At 44.5% G+C, this 20,808-nt stretch overlaps 3 protein-coding genes across 5 annotated transcripts; all 3 read right to left on the bottom strand.

Moving 5' to 3' along the window:
- Window positions 1-2,082: 2,082 nt before the first annotated feature.
- On the bottom strand, window positions 2,083-3,230 carry LOC126987702 (cuticle protein AMP1A-like). Its single transcript, XM_050844894.1, has 3 exons — window positions 3,184-3,230; window positions 2,567-2,808; window positions 2,083-2,460 (listed from the first exon to the last, which is right to left on the bottom strand). Exons 1-3 carry the CDS (start codon window positions 3,190-3,192, stop codon window positions 2,271-2,273), a joined length of 441 nt encoding a protein of 146 aa, XP_050700851.1. The 5' UTR covers window positions 3,193-3,230; the 3' UTR covers window positions 2,083-2,270.
- A 4,346-nt stretch (window positions 3,231-7,576) lies between these two features.
- LOC126987701 (cuticle protein AM1159-like) lies at window positions 7,577-13,665 on the bottom strand. Of its 3 annotated transcripts, none has more exons than XM_050844893.1 (3): window positions 9,009-9,051; window positions 8,556-8,779; window positions 7,577-7,919 (listed from the first exon to the last, which is right to left on the bottom strand). In XM_050844893.1, exons 1-3 carry the CDS (start codon window positions 9,015-9,017, stop codon window positions 7,730-7,732), a joined length of 423 nt encoding a protein of 140 aa, XP_050700850.1. In that variant the 5' UTR covers window positions 9,018-9,051; the 3' UTR covers window positions 7,577-7,729. The 3 variants fall into 3 exon arrangements, with proteins under 3 accessions (XP_050700850.1, XP_050700849.1, XP_050700848.1); XM_050844892.1 differs by lacking the exons at window positions 8,556-8,779; window positions 9,009-9,051 and adding exons at window positions 13,017-13,258; window positions 13,551-13,665 and having other exon boundaries at window positions 7,578-7,919; XM_050844891.1 differs by lacking the exons at window positions 7,577-7,919; window positions 8,556-8,779; window positions 9,009-9,051 and adding exons at window positions 12,597-12,910; window positions 13,017-13,258; window positions 13,551-13,664.
- A 5,620-nt stretch (window positions 13,666-19,285) lies between these two features.
- On the bottom strand, window positions 19,286-20,361 carry LOC126987703 (cuticle protein AMP1A-like). Its single transcript, XM_050844895.1, has 3 exons — window positions 20,253-20,361; window positions 19,812-20,053; window positions 19,286-19,705 (listed from the first exon to the last, which is right to left on the bottom strand). Exons 1-3 carry the CDS (start codon window positions 20,259-20,261, stop codon window positions 19,516-19,518), a joined length of 441 nt encoding a protein of 146 aa, XP_050700852.1. The 5' UTR covers window positions 20,262-20,361; the 3' UTR covers window positions 19,286-19,515.
- Between the last annotated feature and the right edge of the window lie 447 nt (window positions 20,362-20,808).

The raw sequence follows: 20,808 nt of genomic DNA, 5'->3' as shown, positions 1-20,808 counted from the left end.
TAATTTTGCCTGCAGGCTTTGTTATCTCTAGATTTATTCCTTCATAGCAATACACTCAGGGATCACGGATAAAGAGAATGGCGATGGCTGAGTGGTTAGCGTGCGGGCACTGCGTCCAGGAGGACACAGCTTCGCGTCCAGCCCGCCACAACAGGCTGGGATTTTTCAGTCACCGCCGAGTGGCCTAAGACTGCCCACATGCTGTCCACCTATCAACCCGGACTCAAGTTTCTCTCTGAAAGAGGATCAAAGATAATCTCCGGGAGACAGCATGAGCCAAGCAAGATGGCGTCACTATAAACACTTGCCTGCGACATAACAGGCCGGGGCCAACCATCAGGCCACACCAAGAAAACCTACCGGCGCCATAGGTGGAACGTAAATAGAAAAGAAAAGAAAGGAAAGTCGCAAGATCCTCCTACACAAAACTGGGGAGAGAGAGAGAGAGAGAGAGAGAGAGAGAGAGAGAGAGAGAGAGAGAGAGAGAGAGAGAGAGAGAGAGAGAGAGAGAGAGAGAGAGAGAGAGAGAGAGAGAGAGAGAGAGAGAGAGAGAGAGAGAGAGAGAGAGAGAGAGAGAGAGAGAGAGAGAGAGAGAGTGTCCATGTTATTTTTTCAGCCTGGCATGAGTGGCCCGGGCGGTAATCCCCGGAACACGTAAAGCTGTAACACGGGGACGCGCGGAACAGGTTAATTGAAGATATACTTTATTTATAAGCGGCGTGACTAATTGTGGACTCGTTCTCGTTCCTCCACGCTGTCATGAGGCAAGAGCTATATACTATTTTTGCTTTGATCCAGATTCGGGTTTTTACTTCATTGCATCAGTGCGCTGCGCCTCGCTCACCTAATTATGCCTTTCGGATCTCATAATATTAATAGTTCAAAGAAGAGGCTGTTATTATTATTATTTTTTACGTTTTGGTCTGTGGCGCCTGTAGGCTTTTTATGGTGGCGCCTGGTGGTCAACTCCAGCCCGTAGTGGCGACATCTTGCTAGGCTCATGCTGACCCCCCCCCCCCTGGAGTTCATCTTTGATAATTTTTTCGAGAGAATCTAGAGTCCGGTTGATAGATGGTCTTCGGGACAGCATGTGGGTAGTCTTATGCCACTCGGCAATGACTAAAATATTGCCAGCTTGTTTGTCGCGGCGGGTGGGACGCGAACCTGTGTCGTCTTGAACGCCGCACCAGCACACTGACTACTCAGCCACCGCCTCCAAATAGTATTAGAATATTAGGTTAGCTAGGGATTTTTTCTGTTTTGATTATAAGATTTTGGGGATGTGAGTTTGATTTCCTACTTGCATGTTTTAAGTTTTTGCAGTTTCTTTTTACAGCAACGGAAATAAAAGAGCAAAAAATCAATAAATATAGCAGTAAACAAAAAAATAATGTCTTCTATATTATAAATGCTGATCCTGCTAAATGAAGACAGTCCGAGTGGCCAATGAGTGTGTCGGTCAATTTCGGTCGGAGTGTTTGTATTTCTGCGTCGTTCTTTAGTTCATGTTGACGATTAAAGTAGAAGGTGATGACACGAGGAGCGCTGACGTGTTTTACTTCCCTGACCGTTGTTATGCAGCCTCAATAGTAGTAGTCGTAGTAGTAATAGTAGTAGTAGTAGCAGCAGCAGCAGTAGCAGTAGTAATAACAGTGGTATCACCTTATCCACATATATAATCGTAGATAGACCTACTAATATATATATATATATATATATATATATATATATATATATATATATATATATATATATATATATATATATATATAGAGAGATAGATATATATATATATATATAGAGAGAGATATAGAGAGATAGAGAGAGAGAGAGATTGATTGAGTGATTGATTGAGAGAGAGAGAGAGAGAGAGAGAGAGAGAGAGAGAGAGAGAGAGAGAGAGAGAGAGAGAGAGAGAGAGACGAAAAAAAGGTCCCATCTGATACTAAGGCGAGGTATTAACAACTTACAGACTGTGTGCAGATAGTTTTAGGATTTTAGCAGACTTATGTGTATTATTTTCTACGAGTAATCTGCAATAAATCTCCAAGTAGCATGCAATATCATTTTTAAAGAAACAAGTTATACTGCTTAGCTTTATTTCTCTGTCACACTAATAAATAAACAAGCATCACAATCATTCACTCGCTGCGTCCTGGACCACTCCGTCCAGTCAGCGAACACGAACGCGTCCCCGGCCAGTGTTCAGGACATGGTGTTGTCGTCTTCCTTGACAGTAGAGTCTTCAAGTGGTGTTATTAAGGATTGGTTTAGTCGTAGCCCCTCTGACTGCTGGACCTCCTGTCCTCCTCGGCGGCCTTGGCGATCTGGTCCAGCACGAACTGGGGGATAGGGTGGGGGAACTCGGGGGCCACGGGCAGCAGGTCAGACTCGGGCTGGTAGCCGTTCTCATTGGCGACGAACTTGACGCGGACGGGAGTGCCGTCAGGGGCGGTGTAGCTGTGGAAGGAGAGTGTGCATCAGACGAGGCCAACAGGGCGAGTGGTACTCACGAGTGTGATCCACTCCTGGGCACACAACAGTACAGAAGCCGAGTGATACTCACGAGTATGATCCGCTCTTGACCACGGCGCCCTCGGGGCCGTCGGGGCTGCCGTGCTGGGCCACGGAGATGCCGTTGCTGGTCTCCACCTCCAGGTTGTACCTGCCGTCGTCCTCGAGGACGAAGTCGTGCTTGAGGATCTCCGCGGATTCTTGGGAGCCCGAGGCGTCGTAGGTCCTACTTGGCGGGCCGTAGGTCCTGTCGGGGGCGGCGAGGGCCACGGCGGCCACGGCGGCGAGGATCACCTGGAAGGTGTTCGATTACTTATTATTTTCTATATCAATTATATCATAAAACCATTCCCTTTTTATTATTTTGAGTAATACAGTTATGAGTAAGGGGCAATTATAGAGGAATATATGCCTAGGCTAAAGCAAGAATTAAAAAAAAAAGTTTTTTTGTTTCCTGCGGAAACAACTCAACTGAAAGTTTGTCTTTTGAATTGATACAACACTCTTGTGTGTTTACACTGTACGTGTTTAATTCATGATCGGAAAAAATACTTTTCTGAGAGAGAGAGAGAGAGAGAGAGAGAGAGAGAGAGAGAGAGAGAGAAATCGTCGAGTTGTCTGTATGTGTCCATAGGAGTCAGTGTCTGCCGTGCTTTCCGCATTACTCACAAACTTCATGTTGGCTGCAGCAGATGTACTGATGTCCTCCTCCAGCAGGGCCGTCGCTATATACTCCCTGCCTTCCTCCCACACGCAGGTGCCAATTATTGTTTCCGCGGCAAGTTTTTGTCATGGGCAGCCGCGTGTTCCAAGGCTCCCTCATGGTGTAATGTTGAGCCTGTCCCTCAGCGGCCGGATCAGGGTGTCGGGGAGTGTTACAATGTAGCTCAGTAATGCGTACACGCCTTTCTGTTGGTCTGGCAGGCTCTGTAGCACACGTAGCAAATCTGTCTCTTCAAATGCTGAACAGTGCAACGTGACTTGGGGAAGAGCAGGGCGGGATATTTTTACAGCGAGTTGTTGTCGTGTCACCTAACGGATGAGCTGCCTATATGTGTGTTTTGGGTGGCTGGCCCTGTTATTTTCATGTGTTTTGTATATGTCGACTCCATGACGCATTTCATCTATTCATTTCTATTTTAATTCAGGCACCCGCCCCCAGCTGTGCCGGCGCCATCGAGCTACCTTTAGAGAGACGCGATAATGTACTTATAGTCTTGACGCCTGCCGACCCTACATGTTCCATTTTCCAAAATCTTGGCTAAACTCGGCAAATAAGTTGCATTAGGGGATCTTTAAACCTCTAATAAGGCCGCCGAAAATCTTCAAAAGCGAGACTTCTCTTTTTTTTTCTTCTCCTCCACCTCCTCTTCATTTTTTTTTTGTCTTATAATTTGGAGCTGATCCGAGTGCATATTCCCTATCTTTCTACTGGTATGCGGGGCCCACTTTTGAACAGGGCAGGTTAATATAGGTTACGTTAGGTTAGATTAGGGAATCACAATGAGAGTATTTTCCAGAACACCCCGGGGTTAGTTTCGAAGCTACAGGCGAGCGTCTTCACTCAGGGACCACATATATAGCCGCAGAGTGATTGTGAATATGCGATCCTGCTCATGGAACAATATTTTATGAGGCAGAACTAGCGCTGGGAGAGTGCTGTCCTTAGCGGTGGTCTGTGGTCTGCGAACGCTCTTGTTGTGATCATTCTCAGTATCGATGTTGATGCATATATTACAACATTAAGAACTTGTCACTTGTCGGGAAAGTTTGAGTTAATATTATATATCTTTGTGCCATTAAAAGTATGCATTGCTGGGAGAAGTCTTACATACAGAATTAAGACATATTATGAGAGAGAGAGAGAGAGAGAGAGAGAGAGAGAGAGAGAGAGAGAGAGAGAGAGAGAGAGAGAGAGAGAGAGAGAGAGAGAGAGAGAGAGAGAGAGAGAGAGAGAGAGAGAGAGAGAGAGAGAAGTACTTAATTCACTCATATAATAACACAAACAAGCTCAGACCCAAATAAATAAATAGAAAAATCTAACACACCCACCGGCGAGCCATTACGGTCCCAGGTGGCGGCGGGCGGAGTGGCCGCCGCCGTGCCCGCCACAATGTAGGTCTAAGACAAAGGTTACCGCGCCGCCCGTTGCTCAAGATTACAAGACAGTCCCGCAAGCAAGGCCGCAGACGCCCTTGACACTCACCTAATAAATTTTCCCGCTCTTGCATCTTGTAGTTTTTTGTTCCTGTAAGTCAGTGTTACATTTAAATATTTTTGCTCCATTATAGCCCGTTATAACCCACAGTCTCTCACATTCCAGGTCGCTGCGCTGCCCACAGACCTCTGAACACTAAATACTTGTTACACTTATTTTTTTTTTTTTTTTTTTTTTTGCACAATTACAACCCGTGTTACCCATAGTCTCTCATTCCAGGCCGCTGCGCTGCCCACAGACCTCTGAACACTAAATACTTGTTACATTTTTTTTTTCACAATTACAATCCGTATTACCCACAGTCTCTCTCATTCCAGGTCGCTGCGCTGCCCACAGACCTCTGAACACTAAATACTTGTTACATTTTTTTATTTTTATCACAATTACAACCCGTATTACCCACAGTCTCTCTCATTCCAGGTCGCTGCGCTGCCCACAGACCTCTGAACACTAAATACTTGTTACATTTATTTTTTATTTTTTATTTTTATACAATTACAACCCGTGTTACCCATAGTCTCTCATTCCAGGCCGCTGCGCTGCCTACTGGCCTCTGAACACCCTGCAGCCAGCTTAGGGTAAGTACCGGCTCACTTTGACGTGTTGGTTTTGTCATGTTATTCGAGCGTACTGTAGCGGCAGCATCCTCGGGGTGTGGCGGCGGTAGCTCGTGTCGGCCTGTGCATGTTAGCGCCATGACACTCTCGTCAGGCCACGCGGGAGCAGTGTTTGGCCCTGCGCGCCGCCGGACATGTTCCGCCCTCGCGCCTCGAGTGAAGGCGCAGCTCCTCTCCGCTTGTGTCAGGGCCAAGCATACATGTGTCGGGCGCGGGGGCAGCTTTCCTCCACGCCCCGCCCCGCCCCGTCCCATTATATTGACCCCATGTTCATGTCATGGCCAGGGGCAGCAGGCACAGGCGTGCTCGCTGTTCGTGTAACCATTCACTGTTCGTAACAAGGATAAAAGCTACCTAACAAAAATGTTGTAAATGGAAAAAATGCAAATTTTAATGAGAATGAAAACTTTTATATACATATATTCAAATAAAAGGAGGGAAAAAAAAAATATATATATATATATATATATATATATATATATATATATATATATATATATATATATATATATATATATCATAGAGCAATGTAAATGTAAGCGGTTGTGCCAGGGGTGGGGCGCGGCAGGGCCGGCGAGGGGATGGCATGTTTATGGCGGCCAACATATCTATTAAGGCATATGATGCCGACCCACTTGTAGCAGGCGGTGAGTCAACGCGGCGGGTCGCGGTTGGCATGCATGTCAATTTGATCCATGCATGACCTGTTAAGTAAAGGGTGTGGGAGGATGACCTGCCATAGACGATCTTGCACTCTCGCCGTCTATTCTAACAGCACTCAACATTTAGCTGCAAGTTGAGAGTGTATCTCTGTGTGTGTGTGTGTGTGTGTGTGTGTGTGTGTGTGTGTGTGTGTGTGTGTGTGTGTGTGTTGCGAGTTGAGTGAAGTGGCAGGCGTGATTTGTGATGAGCAGGCAGAGTCGGGTCGGGAGTTTTGTTGACGTAGCCAGACGCAAGAGGAAGAATAATTTCCTCGTCGTGAAGGCCTCTGATCAAAACAAAAAGGCTACTGAGTTGAAAAATGAAGTTTCCCAGGCATTACAAGGCATTCAGATTGCTGATTCAAGATACACGAATTGAGGTAACATTGTTATGAACTTTGATGATGAGAACACAAGGAATGAAGCAGCTCAGAAATTGGAAAATGTAGAGCAAGTTAGCACAAAAATGTGGGAAAACTAAGGCCAAAGATCATGATCTGCAATGTGCATAAGGAGGAGACCGGGGATAAGATGATTGAGACACTGTTAAACAGGAAAAAGTTCCTACACTCGATTTCTGGAGTTGAGGGGAAAATTCAGAAGATTATTAGCAAGCCTGCTGCTGGTGGCACAATGCACTATGTTTTGAAATGTGACCCAACTGTGAGAGAGTTGATTCATAAACATCATGACAAGATAAAACTAGAATGGGGAGTGTACACTGTGAGAGATAGATACCATGCAATCATATATTACCATTGTCAAAGATACCGCCATCTTAAGGCCAACTGCACTGCCAAGACCAATGGAGAAGCTCCAAAATGTTACAAGTGCGCTGGTGATCATAAATCAAGAGACTGCTCCATGGCTGAGAGGAAATGCACAAGTTGTGTGAGGTACAAGAAGCCTGAAATTAACCGCTAAACAAATAACCAATGTTGTGTAGTTCTTCAAACTGAAATTGAGATAATTCGTAACATAACCGATCATGGCTGTTAATTGGTGCATGAGACTCGAAGATAAATTGTGTGTGATAAATGTTCATTGAGTTGGAAATAATCGTTGGACATTAAATTGTGACATTATTAAGGAAATGTCAGATAAATGGAAAATGAAACAATGGATATTTGAGATACTATAAAAAAAAAAGGAAAGATATTGTGATTAGCACGAACCAAAACATGGCCAAGTGACTATAATGATGCCAAGTTTATTAAAAGGACATCAGTAGGTCATCCATAAAAGCAATCAAAACTCACTCACTCACTATGACGTTGTGAATAAGTGCATGTCGACGATTATTATTATTGAGGCTGACATCATTATTGGTGTCGGGCCTGCGGAGCGCGGCGCTGACCGTGGAGCGGGGCCTGAAACCTCATCAGGGGTAAACGGTAACGGCATACGTAGATACATACATACATACACACATGCATACATGCATACATACATACATACATACATACATAAAGCAACAGACTATTTATATAATACGAGCAAGGTTTTCAATGAGAAACAAATTTTATGGACAATTTGTATTTTCATAAATAAACAAATAAATATGTTACACAGTTTTGGTTTCGTTGTAGCATAAAGCTACAAACTTCACAGTGGACGATGAGTGTGCTGTCAGCGAGGCCAAAAGTCTCTCCATGAATCAGGTGGTCAGTGAGTTGAGTTTAGTCGTAGCCCCTCTGACTGCTGGACCTCCTGTCCTCCTCGGCGGCCTTGGCGATCTGGTCCAGCACGAACTGGGGGATGGGGTGGGGGAACTCGGGGGCCACGGGCAGCAGGTTAGACTCGGGCTGGTAGCCGTTGCCGTCAGCGACGAACTTGACGTGGACGGGAGTGCCGTCAGGGGCGGTGTAGCTGTGGAAGGAGAGTGTGGATCAGACGAGGCCAACAAGGCGAGTGGTACTCACGAGTGTGATCCACTCCTGGGCACACAACAGTACAGAAGCAGAGTGATACTCACGAGTATGATCCACTCCTGGGCACACAACAGTACAGAAGCTGAGTGGTACTCACGAGCATGATCCACTCCTGGGCACACAACAGTACAGAAGCAGAGTGATACTCACGAGTATGATCCACTCCTGGGCACACAACAGTACAGAAGCCGAGTGATACTCACGAGTATGATCCACTCCTGGGCACACAACAGTACAGAAGCTGAGTGATACTCACGAGTATGATCCACTCCTGGGCACACAACAGTACAGAAGCTGAGTGGTACTCACGAGCATGATCCACTCCTGGGCACACAACAGTACAGAAGCTGAGTGGTACTCACGAGCATGATCCACTCCTGGGCACACAACAGTACAGAAGCAGAGTGATACTCACGAGTATGATCCACTCCTGGGCACACAAGAGTACAGAAGCTGAGTGGTACTCACGAGTGTGATCCACTCCTGGGCACACAACAGTACAGAAGCCGAGTGATACTCACGAGTATGATCCACTCCTGGGCACACAACAGTACAGAAGCCGAGTGATACTCACGAGTATGATCCGCTCTTGACCACGGCGCCCTCGGGGCCGTCGGGACTGCCGTGCTGGGCCACGGAGATGCCGTTGCTGGTCTCCACCTCCAGGTTGTACCTGCCGTCTTCCTCGAGGACGAAGTCGTGCTTAAGGATCTCGGCGGATTCTTCGGAGCCCGAGGGGGCGCCATAGGTCCTGTCGGGGGCGGCGAAGGCCACGGCGGCCACGGCGGCGAGGATCACCTGAGCAAAGAAAAATTGGCGTTCTCATTAAAATCATTATTTGCACGTTATATATATTTGATTGTCGCTTTACATGTTGAATAAATATATATTCGTTAATTTCCTTCAGATAATATTAACACTTCTATCTTAATACTGCCGCCAGGGCGACTGAGGATTCATGAAGCCAAGCGGACCACTCGTCAATGCACAGACTCTCTGAGGACAGTGAGGGCGAGTGGGGACGTACAAACTTCATGTTGGGGATTTGGTGGCGAGTGCTGCCAACAACATCGTTGGCTGCACTTATATACTAAGTGACAAACACAGGAGTGGTGTCGTAAGAAGTAACCTGCTGCACTATCGTATCCTTGACCCCCGCTGGAAGTAACGGGATCAAGTCTGGAATTAATCTTCTTTGCCGCCCTGTCTGTGTCTGAGTGACCTGCAGAACCTCGCACTCGCCTCCCAGTGCTGTCGAAAGGGACGCGTCCTCTGAAGGTCAACACAGCTGCTGCCTTGAGCAAACACAACCTAATTGATATACGTACTCAGTGTTAGATTAATATGTAGATTGATATAGAAAGATATTTGGATAGATAGATAGATAGATAAATGGATACATACATACATACATGCATACGTACATGCATACCTACCTACATACATACATACGTACATACATACATACATACATTTATTTACATATATTTATAATTTATGTTTTTTTATGTTTTTTTATGTTCTGCCTATGACGTTTGGTAGGGTTTCTTTTTGCCTGATGGTCGGCCCCAGCCCCTTATTTTTTTTTTTTTTTTTTTTTTTTTACGTCGTTGCCTGTTGCGCCGGTAGGCATCTCCCTGGTGGGGCCTGATGGTCGGCCCAAGGCTTCTTCCAGGTGGGGCCTGATGGTCGGCCCAAGGCTTCTTCCAGGTGGGGCCTGATGGTCGGCCCAAGGCTTCTTCCAGGTGGGGCCTGATGGTCGGCCCAGCCCGTTCTGGCGCAGGCGAGTGTTTATAGTGGCGCCATCTTGCAGACAAGTGTTTATAGCGGCGATATCTTACTTGGCTCATGCTGCCCCCCGGAGCTCATGCTTGATCTACTTTTTAGAGAGAAAATCTAGAGTCCGGGTTGATAGGTGCTCTTCAGGACAGCATGTGGGTAGCTTTAGGCCACTCGGCGGTGACTGAAAAATTTTAGTCGTGGCTGCGGGACGCCAACCCGGGTCCTCCTGGACGCCGCGCCCGCATGCTGACCACTCAGCCACCGCCTCCCTAAATTTAACTACCCACCTGGTCCTCCGTCTGCCCTAACTTACACGATGCCTGGGTTGCTCCTGTTACTTTGGTTGTCCAGCTTCTAGCATTTCTACGCAGGATATAATCTGCCAAGTCTTTTTCTTGATCCTGAACATTCACTGGAGCATCTTTAACCCGTCCGCAGCGATTGGCACGGATTTGGCCTTCCCTGGTAGCCTGGTAACATTATAGGCATAGGTCTTTCTTTGCTTCTGTGGTGGATAGTGGAGTGTTTCCCATGTGGTATTGGTGTGCTGGATATCCCCTCTCAAGATGCAGGACTTTATATTTTTCTACATTTAATTATAACAGCCACTTTTTGCTCCATTCCAGTAGCTTGGTGATGTCTGACTGTAGAAAATCCGCAGTCAAGGGGTTAATCTATGTATTCCGTAATCCGTGGTGCATGTCTCATAAATCTTCAATAATATAAATATTTCACGATTTTCTTTTCTTCAGTGGTTCATATTCTCCAGGTAGTGTGTATTAAGTAACATCATTATGGGACGCTGTGTACATTTATAGGCTCACGGTAGATCTCGGCTTCATGTGAGTGTGTATCGTGAGGAGGAGGAGGAGGCGATGGGCGACGAGGAGGTGACGGAAGTGTGCAAGGGTGTGTTGGCGGCGGCAACGGGGAGTGGCTCGGGTCATCAGCCATGCGGTGGTCGCGAAGTAGGTTGGTGGTGGTGCCTCTCGCCTCGCTGATCCTAAGAACTTTCTCGGGGTCGAAGACAAATCCAGCTTTTTTAGTTTTATTTTCTGCAGCAATAATTCATACGATAACAATCCTGGCTTCATCCCTCCTGCTTTCAAATGCTCGCTGAAGTATGTCCATATCTAAAGGTTAAGTAATGTAACTTAGGTTGGTATTCTTAAACGCTCCAGCCTCTCACATCAACTATTTTCAAAGGCCAAAAGTGAAATCAGTCTAGTTCAAATGAGTGGTATTTTAGGCTGATGGTACAGAGGAAGGGTTAAACTATGACCATGGTCATAAAACTACCCTTGAAAATGTCCCCCACAATTCCTACGAAAGCCTTGTCAAGTGTGTGAGCTTGGGGACCAGAATATTTAAGAATATGACCCCTAGTCTTTTATTTAGACAAAAATTTCAAGAGTTGTTTTACATGCTATTTCACTTGTAAGAATATATCAAAATGTTATTCATACCGGCAAAATGAAAATGAATTAGTCACTTTGACAGCAATGCGAACATGCAGGTCAGCGGTTACTTCTCTATTTATTCATACTCTTATAATACTGATTACTAAGAAAGAACGCTCAACAACTCCGCTCACCTTGACTGTCGTTGGTGCTAATGTATGCTGGTCACACGCGCTGACAAAAACAGGCGCCAGCAAACAACACAAACAAGTCTGCGAAATGAATGTTCTATACTGATAGGCCTCACTTTTTGTCCTCAGACTCTTTTTGGTTTGTTTATTTCTTTGGTAGACTGTCTCAGTCTCCAGGGAACACTGTCTGTCCACCAGATATTAAATGTGGTGGGATAAAAGACATTTCTAAGCTAACCCAAACGTTCTCCTGTCAGGGTCGCATCGTACATAAACAACTGCATAAAAAAATCTACGTCCGGGCAGTGTTTTTTTTTTTTTTTTTTTTTTTTTTTACAACAAAGGAGGCAGCTCAAGGGCACACAAAAAAAGAAAACAATAATAAAAAAAAAGCCCGCTACTCGCTGCTCCTAAAAAAGAAACAAAAGAGGTAGCCGAAAGGAAGATCAAATACAGGAGGAGAGGTGTCCTGATACCCTCCTCTTGAAAGAGTTCAAGTCGTAGGCAGGAGGAAATACAGATGAAGGAAGATTGTTCCAGAGTTTACCAGCGTGAGGGATGAAAGAGTGAAGATGCTGGTTAACTCTTGCATAAGGGCTTTGGACAGTATAGGGATGAGCATGAGTAGAAAGTCGAGTGCAGCGGGGCCGCGGGAGGGAGGAGGCATGCAGTTAGCAAGTTCAGAAGAGCAGTCAGCGTGGAAATATCGATAGAAGATAGAAAGAGAGGCAACATTGCGGCGGAATTTAAGAGGTAGAAGACTATCAGTATGAGGAGGAGAGCTGATGAGACGAAGAGCCTTAGCCTCCACTCTGTCCAGAAGAGCTGTGTGAGTGGAGCCCACCCACACATGAGATGCATACCCCATACGAGGGCGGACAAGGCCCCTGTATATGGACAGCAACTGTGCAGGGGAGAAGAACTGGCGGAGACGGTACAGAACGCCCATTAAGGTCAACAACCCTTTGTTTTTCTTTAGTGGGTGAGAAAAGTTGTTACCAATGTCCGAGTGTCCGCCCCACAAGTGTTACATCCCAGGGAAATACGTGTCCTTTCTCTCAACACTGAGCGTGAAAACTGACAGTACTGCCGCAGCTAGAAAATATTGATCATGAAAAAATAATTGCAGGGTTTCCATTATACCCGTATTCCATCCAGTCATGATGACCAAAATACCTCTTACTTAATCAGTTGATTACCTTCTGATTACTACTCGGAAGTTTTCAGGAATTGAAAGCAATATTTACGGCATACTTTTAATTACAAAAAGATATGATAAATAACACATCAGCCTTAAGTTTGGCATTGACACCACAACACGTAATTTCCTTGTTCCTTCCATCAGTGGGAGTTCGGTGAGTTCCATTCAGTCGTAGCCCCTCTGACCGCTGGACCTCCTGTCCTCCTCGGCGGCCTTGGCGATCTGGTCCAGCACGAACTGTGGGATGGGGTGGGGGAACTCGGGGGCCACGGGCAGCAGGTCAGACTCGGGCTGGTAGCCGTTGCCGTCAGCGACGAACCTCACGTGGACGGGAGTGCCGTCAGGGGCGGTGTAGCTGTGGAAGGAGAGTGTGGATCAGACGAGGCCAGCAGGGCGAGTGGTACTCACGAGTGTGATCCACTCCTGGGCACACAACAGTACAGAAGCCGAGTGATACTCACGAGTATGATCCGCCGGAGACCACGGCGCCCTCGGGGCCATCGGGGCTGCCGTGCTGGGCCACGGAGATGCCGTTGCTGGTCTCCACCTCCAGGTTGTACCTGCCGTCTTCCTCGAGGACGAAGTCGTGCTTGAGGATCTCCGCGGATTCTTGGGAACCCGAGGCGTCGTAGGTCCTCCTTGGCGGGCCGTAGGTCCTGTCGGGGGCGGCGAGGGCCACGGCGGCCACGGCGGCGAGGATCACCTGTGCGGTGGAACAGTTAGGCAATGCTGTACACTCATAATAATGGCGTAAAGTAAGTCTTTGGTTTACTGCGATGCTAAATGTTTGTCGTTATTTGTCATGTTTGCCCAAAGAAACAGCAACAGCCTAAAACAAAAACAAAAAATGTGTTTGGTTATGCTTTTCACTGTGCAACAAATAATGTGGATTTCGCTTTTTATTCAGTGATCTAATGTTAGGAGAGTGAGGAAATATTATTAGACTTTCATGATGCAGCAGTTTGTCAGTGAACAGAAGTAAGGAGCGCACGTACAAACTTCATGTTGTCGAGGGCTGCTGTGCTGCTGACGCCCACACGCCGGGACTTATATACTTGTGAAGCGGCGACGGCTCTGTCGTAAGACGAGTGTGGTCCAGTTTATCCTTGAACTCGCCCGACAAACTATCGCGAGCAGACCCACCTACCTGCCCCCCCTCTCTCTCTCATTACATGTACTTCTCTCTATTTTATTTTCGTATATATTAATTCTTTTAGATTTATACTTGAAGAGGTCCTTGCCGAAAAAAATAATTTATATCTTTTATACAATTAGATGTTAATGATATATTCTCTCTCTCTCTCTCTCTCTCTCTCTCTCTCTCTCTCTCTCTCTCTCTCTCTCTCTCTCTCTCTCTCTCTCTCTCTCTCTCTCTCTCTCTCTCTCTCTCTCTCTCTCTCTCTCTCTCTCTCTCTCTCTCTCTCTCACACACACACACACACACACACACACACACACACACACACACACACACACACATTTCCATTCTCTCAATATTATACTCACTTTCATTGCTTATCATTATCTTACTGTCATACCTCTATCTATCTATCTATCTATCTGTCTATCTATATCTCCCTCCCTCCCTCCCTCTCTCCAGGTTTTTGCTCTGCACACCCTCGGCTCAGTCCTGTTCGCAGCGTGACATGTGTGATGGAATGAGGACACGCACGTTCGTTCATAATGAAAGCCAATGCAAGGCGAGTGCTCGTGTCAGCTCGCCTGGGTGTGATGTCGTCATTAGCTGCACCGGACCCATCATCGACGACTTGTTTGTTTGCTCTCCTCAGAAAGTTTCACAAAGTAGATAAATTCCTTTCTGGGCAGTCGTTCTTGGCTGGTGATATTTCCCTCTGTTCTAGATCTTGCTTGACATGTGTTACGTTGCCTCTCAAAAGTATGACCGCTGCAACATCTTAGTTGATATTGTTTGATCACGTGTATGGCCGCTGTCAGCAGGATGGGGAGTGCAGGTGTAGGTGTGGGCGTGCGTTAGTTTTCCCTGGTGAATGGGTTGATATGGTCAGGACTGGAGTAGAGGACAGGGATCCGGACCAGCGTTCCCAAATTATCGTACTCATCGGATTGCAAAAAACACAAACCTCAATAAATAACAGTTTTAATGCTAACTTTGATGATTTTCTGTCTTTATTTGTGTAGGTACGAGAGTTTGAGGCTTAAAAAATGATAAATACGTTGTGGTGAATACGATAATCTGGCAAGGCTGATCCGGACATATTTTAAAGAGAGCGAAAAAGAAATCCTTCCAACGTAACGTGACCACCGCTCTTATTGCATCCCCAACGGCGGCAGCACTTGTGACCTCTCTGACGCGACAAAACTCATCTCTGTTAGCAGCTGTAAGTCTGGCGCCGTTTCTTTTCTGGGTGTAATGGGCAAGGGTGTCTATAATTTATTTGTCTTCCTTTCTGCATCCTCTATCTTAATAATGATGAGTGTATTGTTATTTTATGGCATTATCGTTTATTTTGTTACCTTCCCACGTGTCTACCGAATAAATAGAGTTATACCAGACACACGAAGCAACCGACTTCCCGGGGTGGCCTTTGCTTCAGGGTCTAACGCTGTATTATGCGAAGCCGAATATATGATGAGTCGGGAAGCGGCCAGTTGCCCCACGGGATGTCTAAGTCTACGCTCCCAAGCCAGGATATAATCTAAACTTTTCCTGATAGTGCGTGAAGTAATTGTTTTCCTGATAGTGTGTGACGTAATTGTTTTCTTGATGGTGTCAGACGTAATTGTTTTCTTGATAGTGTGTGACGTAATTGTTTTTATGATAGTGTCAGACGTAATTGTTTTCTTGATAGTGTGTGACGTAATTGTTTTCTTGATAGTGTGTGACGTAATTGTTTTCATGATAGTGTCAGACGTAATTGTTTTCTTGATAGTGTGTGACGTAATTGTTTTCTTGATAGTGTGTGACGTAATTGTTTTCTTGATAGTGTGTGACGTAATTGTTTTCATGATAGTGTCAGACGTAATTGTTTTCATGATAGTGTGTGACGTAATTGTTTTCATGATAGTGTCAGACGTAATTGTTTTCATGATAGTGTGTGACGTAATTGTTTTCATGATAGTGTGTGACGTAATTGTTTTCATGATAGTGTCAGACGTAATTGTTTTCATGATAGTGTCAGACGTAATTGTTTTCATGATAGTGTCAGACGTAATTGTTTTCTTGATAGTGTCAGACGTAATTGTTTTCTTGATAGTGTCAGACGTAATTGTTTTCATGATAGTGTCAGACGTAATTGTTTTCATGATAGTGTCAGACGTAATTGTTTTCATGATAGTGTCAGACGTAATTGTTTTCATGATAGTGTCAGACGTAATTGTTTTCATGATAGTGTCAGACGTAATTGTTTTCTTGATAGTGTGTGACGTAATTGTTTTCTTGATAGTGTCAGACGTAATTGTTTTCATGATAGTGTCAGACGTAATTGTTTTCTTAATAGTGTCAGACGTAATTGTTTTCTTGATAGTGTCAGACGTAATTGTTTTCATGATAGTGTCAGACGTAATTGTTTTCTTAATAGTGTCAGACGTAATTGTTTTCTTGATAGTGTCAGACGTAATTGTTTTCTTAATAGTGTCAGACGTAATTGTTTTCTTAATAATGTCAGACGTAATTGTTTTCTTGATAGTGTCAGACGTAATTGTTTTCATGATAGTGTCAGACGTAATTGTTTTCTTGATAGTGTGTGACGTAATTGTTTTCTTGATATTGTGTGACGTAATTGTTTTCATGATAGTGTCAGACGTAATTGTTTTCTTAATAGTGTCAGACGTAATTGTTTTCTTGATATTGTGTGACGTAATTGTTTTCTTGATAGTGTGTGACGTAATTGTTTTCTTGATAGTGTGTGACGTAATTGTTTTCTTGATAGTGTGTGACGTAATTGTTTTCTTGATAGTGTGTGACGTAATTGTTTTCTTGATAGTGTCAGACGTAATTGTTTTCTTGATAGTGTGTGACGTAATTGTTTTCTTGATAGTGTGTGACGTAATTGTTTTCTTGATAGTGTCAGACGTAATTGTTTTCTTGATAGTGTGTGACGTAATTGTTTTCTTGATAGTGTCAGACGTAATTGTTTTCTTGATAGTGTGTGACGTAATTGTTTTCTTGATAGTGTCAGACGTAATTGTTTTCTTGATAGTGTGTGACGTAATTGTTTTCTTGATAGTGTCAGACGTAATTGTTTTCTTGATAGTGTCAGACGTAATTGTTTTCTTGATAGTGTGTGACGTAATTGTTTTCATGATAGTGTCAGACGTAATTGTTTTCTTGATAGTGTCAGACGTAATTGTTTTCTTGATAGTGTCAGACGTAATTGTTTTCTTGATAGTGTGTGACGTAATTGTTTTCATGATAGTGTCAGACGTAATTGTTTTCTTGATAGTGTCAGACGTAATTGTTTTCATGATAGTGTCTGACGTAATTGTTTTCATGATAGTGTCAGACGTAATTGTTTTCATGATAGTGTCAGACGTAATTGTTTTCATGATAGTGTCAGACGTAATTGTTTTCTTGATAGTGTCAGACGTAATTGTTTTCATGATAGTGTCTGACGTAATTGTTTTCATGATAGTGTCAGACGTAATTGTTTTCTTGATAGTGTCAGACGTAATTGTTTTCATGATAGTGTCAGACGTAATTGTTTTCATGATAGTGTCAGACGTAATTGTTTTCATGATAGTGTCAGACGTAATTGTTTTCTTGATAGTGTCAGACGTAATTGTTTTCATGATAGTGTCAGACGTAATTGTTTTCATGATAGTGTCAGACGTAATTGTTTTCTTGATAGTGTCAGACGTAATTGTTTTCATGATAGTGTCAGACGTAATTGTTTTCTTGATAGTGTCAGACGTAATTGTTTTCTTGATAGTGTGTGACGTAATTGTTTTCTTGATAGTGTGTGACGTAATTGTTTTCTTGATAGTGTGTGACGTAATTGTTTTCACGATAGTGTGTGACGTAATTGTTTTCTTGATAGTGTGTGACGTAATTGTTTTCTTGATAGTGTGTGACGTAATTGTTTTCTTGATAGTGTGTGACGTAATTGTTTTCACGATAGTGTGTGACGTAATTGTTTTCTTGATAGTGTGTGACGTAATTGTTTTCATGATAGTGTCAGACGTAATTGTTTTCTTGATAGTGTGTGACGTAATTGTTTTCACGATAGTGTGTGACGTAATTGTTTTCTTGATAGTGTGTGACGTAATTGTTTTCTTGATAGTGTGTGACGTAATTGTTTTCTTGATAGTGTGTGACGTAATTGTTTTCTTGATAGTGTCAGACGTAATTGTTTTCTTGATAGTGTGTGACGTAATTGTTTTCATGATAGTGTCTGACGTAATTGTTTTCTTGATAGTGTCAGACGTAATTGTTTTCTTGATAGTGTGTGACGTAATTGTTTTCATGATAGTGTGTGACGTAATTGTTTTCATGATAGTGTCTGACGTAATTGTTTTCTTGATAGTGTGTGACGTAATTGTTTTCATGATAGTGTCTGACGTAATTGTTTTCTTGATAGTGTGTGACGTAATTGTTTTCATGATAGTGTCTGACGTAATTGTTTTCTTGATAGTGTGTGACGTAATTGTTTTCATGATAGTGTCTGACGTAATTGTTTTCTTGATAGTGTGTGACGTAATTGTTTTCATGATAATGTGTGACGTAATTGTTTTCATGATAGTGTGTGACGTAATTGTTTTCTTGATAGTGTGTGACGTAATTGTTTTCATGATAGTGTGTGACGTAATTGTTTTCTTGATAGTGTGTGACGTAATTGTTTTCTTGATAGTGTCAGACGTAATTGTTTTCTTGATAGTGTGTGACGTAATTGTTTTCTTGATAGTGTGTGACGTAATTGTTTTCTTGATAGTGTGTGACGTAATTGTTTTCATGATAGTGTGTGACGTAATTGTTTTCTTGATAGTGTGTGACGTAATTGTTTTCTTGATAGTGTGTGACGTAATTGTTTTCTTGATAGTGTCAGACGTAATTGTTTTCTTGATAATTTCAGACGTAATACGACTCACAACTCTACATCTAAATCTGTTCCTTTCGCCCAGTTAGAAGCTAGTATTTGTTCGTGCAGTATAGAGTATATGTCATACGAGTGGCTCACAGTATAGAGGTTGTAGAAAATGTGCAGGTGTCCTAAAGTGACGGCCTCGTGCATCATTATAATGACACAAGTATCGCGTGTCAAAGTATATATAGGCTGTGTTTGAAATTGTAATAGACGTGAACAAATATTGTGTTGCGTTCATGTATATATAGATACTATACATACTCGTTTAATACAGGAAAAGCACCCATCACAGCAAAATGGGAACGGATATCAAGTTTATATCATGGCTTTGAATAAACGAGTCAGCCCCGGAACTGTTGAAGTGGTAATTTCATTTTTTGGTGCCATGAACTTTTCTTTTCTTTCAAGCCTCCGAGTTTTAGTGCTCGGAAAAGAAACACTCAGAGGTTTCGGCAATCTTGGGCACATCAAAAACATATATTTTGACCCGGCTGATAAACTGCCGCACCCTCAGACACAAGCGTTGGGTCATCCTTGGCGGAGCACAGCTCTGTATCCTCCTGTGTAAGCCTCTGCAAACAGATTGCTGTTTTGTTTCATTAGTATAAGACCCTTTTTTGTTGTTGTTGTTCAGAGCGGAGATGGAAAGTATAAATATTTAAAGAAAGTTATAAAATGACTTGTTTTATTCCACACAAATAAATAGGCATTCTAACAATCTCTCGCTCGCTGCGTCCTGGATCACTCCGTCCAGTCAGCAACACACACACACATACACACACGTTGCGTCACCGCCTCCGGGAACACGAGCACGCCGCGTCCCCGGCCAGTGTTCAGGACATGGTGTTGTCGTCTTCCTTGACAGTAGAGTCTTCAAGTGGTGTTATTAAGGATTGGTTTAGTCGTAGCCCCTCTGACTGCTGGACCTCCTGTCCTCCTCGGCGGCCTTGGCGATCTGGTCCAGCACGAACTGGGGGATGGGGTGGGGGAACTCGGGGGCCACGGGCAGCAGGTCAGACTCGGGCTGGTAGCCGTTCTCGTTGGCGACGAACTTGACCTCGACGGGAGTGCCGTCAGGGGCGGTGTAGCTGTGGAAGGAGAGTGTGCATCAGACGAGGCCAGCAGGGCGAGTGGTACTCACGAGTGTGATCCACTCCTGGGCACACAACAGTACAGAAGCCGAGTGATACTCACGAGTATGATCCGCTGGAGACCACGGCGCCCTCGGGGCCGTCGGGGCTGCCGTGCTGGGCCACGGAGATGCCGTTGCTGGTCTCCACCTCCAGGTTGTACCTGCCGTCGTCCTCGAGGACGAAGTCGTGCTTGAGGATCTCCGCGGATTCTTGGGAGCCCGAGGCGTCGTAGGTCCTCCTTGGCGGGCCGTAGGTCCTGTCGGGGGCTGCGAGGGCCACGGCGGCCACGGCGGCGAGGATCACCTGGTCAGACAAATAATTAGACAAAATTAGAAAAATAACTCCGAAGAAAAATATTATTATAAAATAAATGCAGTGCTGAATTTTCCTTTGTTCTTGTGTGTAAACAATTCATAGTGGTAGCATTGTCAAGATCAAGATCAGATCATGCCGCTGGGACACGACGTGACTCTGTGAACAGTGCTGTTAGCTGTGGACGTACAAACTTCATGGTGGGCAGTCGGCGTCAAGTGCTGCCGACAACTGACACGCCCGGACTTATATACCGGGACAAGATCAACTGTAAGCGGCTCTTTCGTAACGTGGTCGCTGCTCTAGTATCCCCTTGACCCCTTGCGTTGAAGGATCGAAGTAACGGGATCAAGTTTGGAATGAATCTCCTCTGCCCGGCCTATCCGTGCCTGGCCGACCCGCCGCGTCCCTGCACTGTGTTGAAAGACGCGTCCCTGAAGGTTGGGACCCCTGCTGCCGGGGCAAAAACACCCGACGAGGATCTGGACGCTAAACTTTTTGCCGCTATAAATAAATACTCTCTCTCTCTCTCTCTCTCTCTCTCTCTCTCTCTCTCTCTCTCTCTCTCTCTCTCTCTCTCTCTCTCTCTCTCTCTCTCTCTCTCTCTCTCTCTCTCTCTCTCTCTCTCTCTCTCTCTCTCTCTCTCTCGATTGACCTTTTTAAAAACAAGCTCGACCGTCACTTCCTTGAACTTAATATTAACTAGAGTTGAAATGCAACGTTTTGGAGCCATCTGATTAATGTAA

This window comes from Eriocheir sinensis, chromosome 66 (genome assembly GCF_024679095.1).
Source record: "Eriocheir sinensis breed Jianghai 21 chromosome 66, ASM2467909v1, whole genome shotgun sequence".
Taxonomy (NCBI): Eukaryota; Metazoa; Arthropoda; class Malacostraca; order Decapoda; family Varunidae; genus Eriocheir; species Eriocheir sinensis.
The sequence above is the reverse complement of the archived record's forward strand: the minus strand, read 5'-3'. Positions and strand labels throughout refer to the sequence as shown.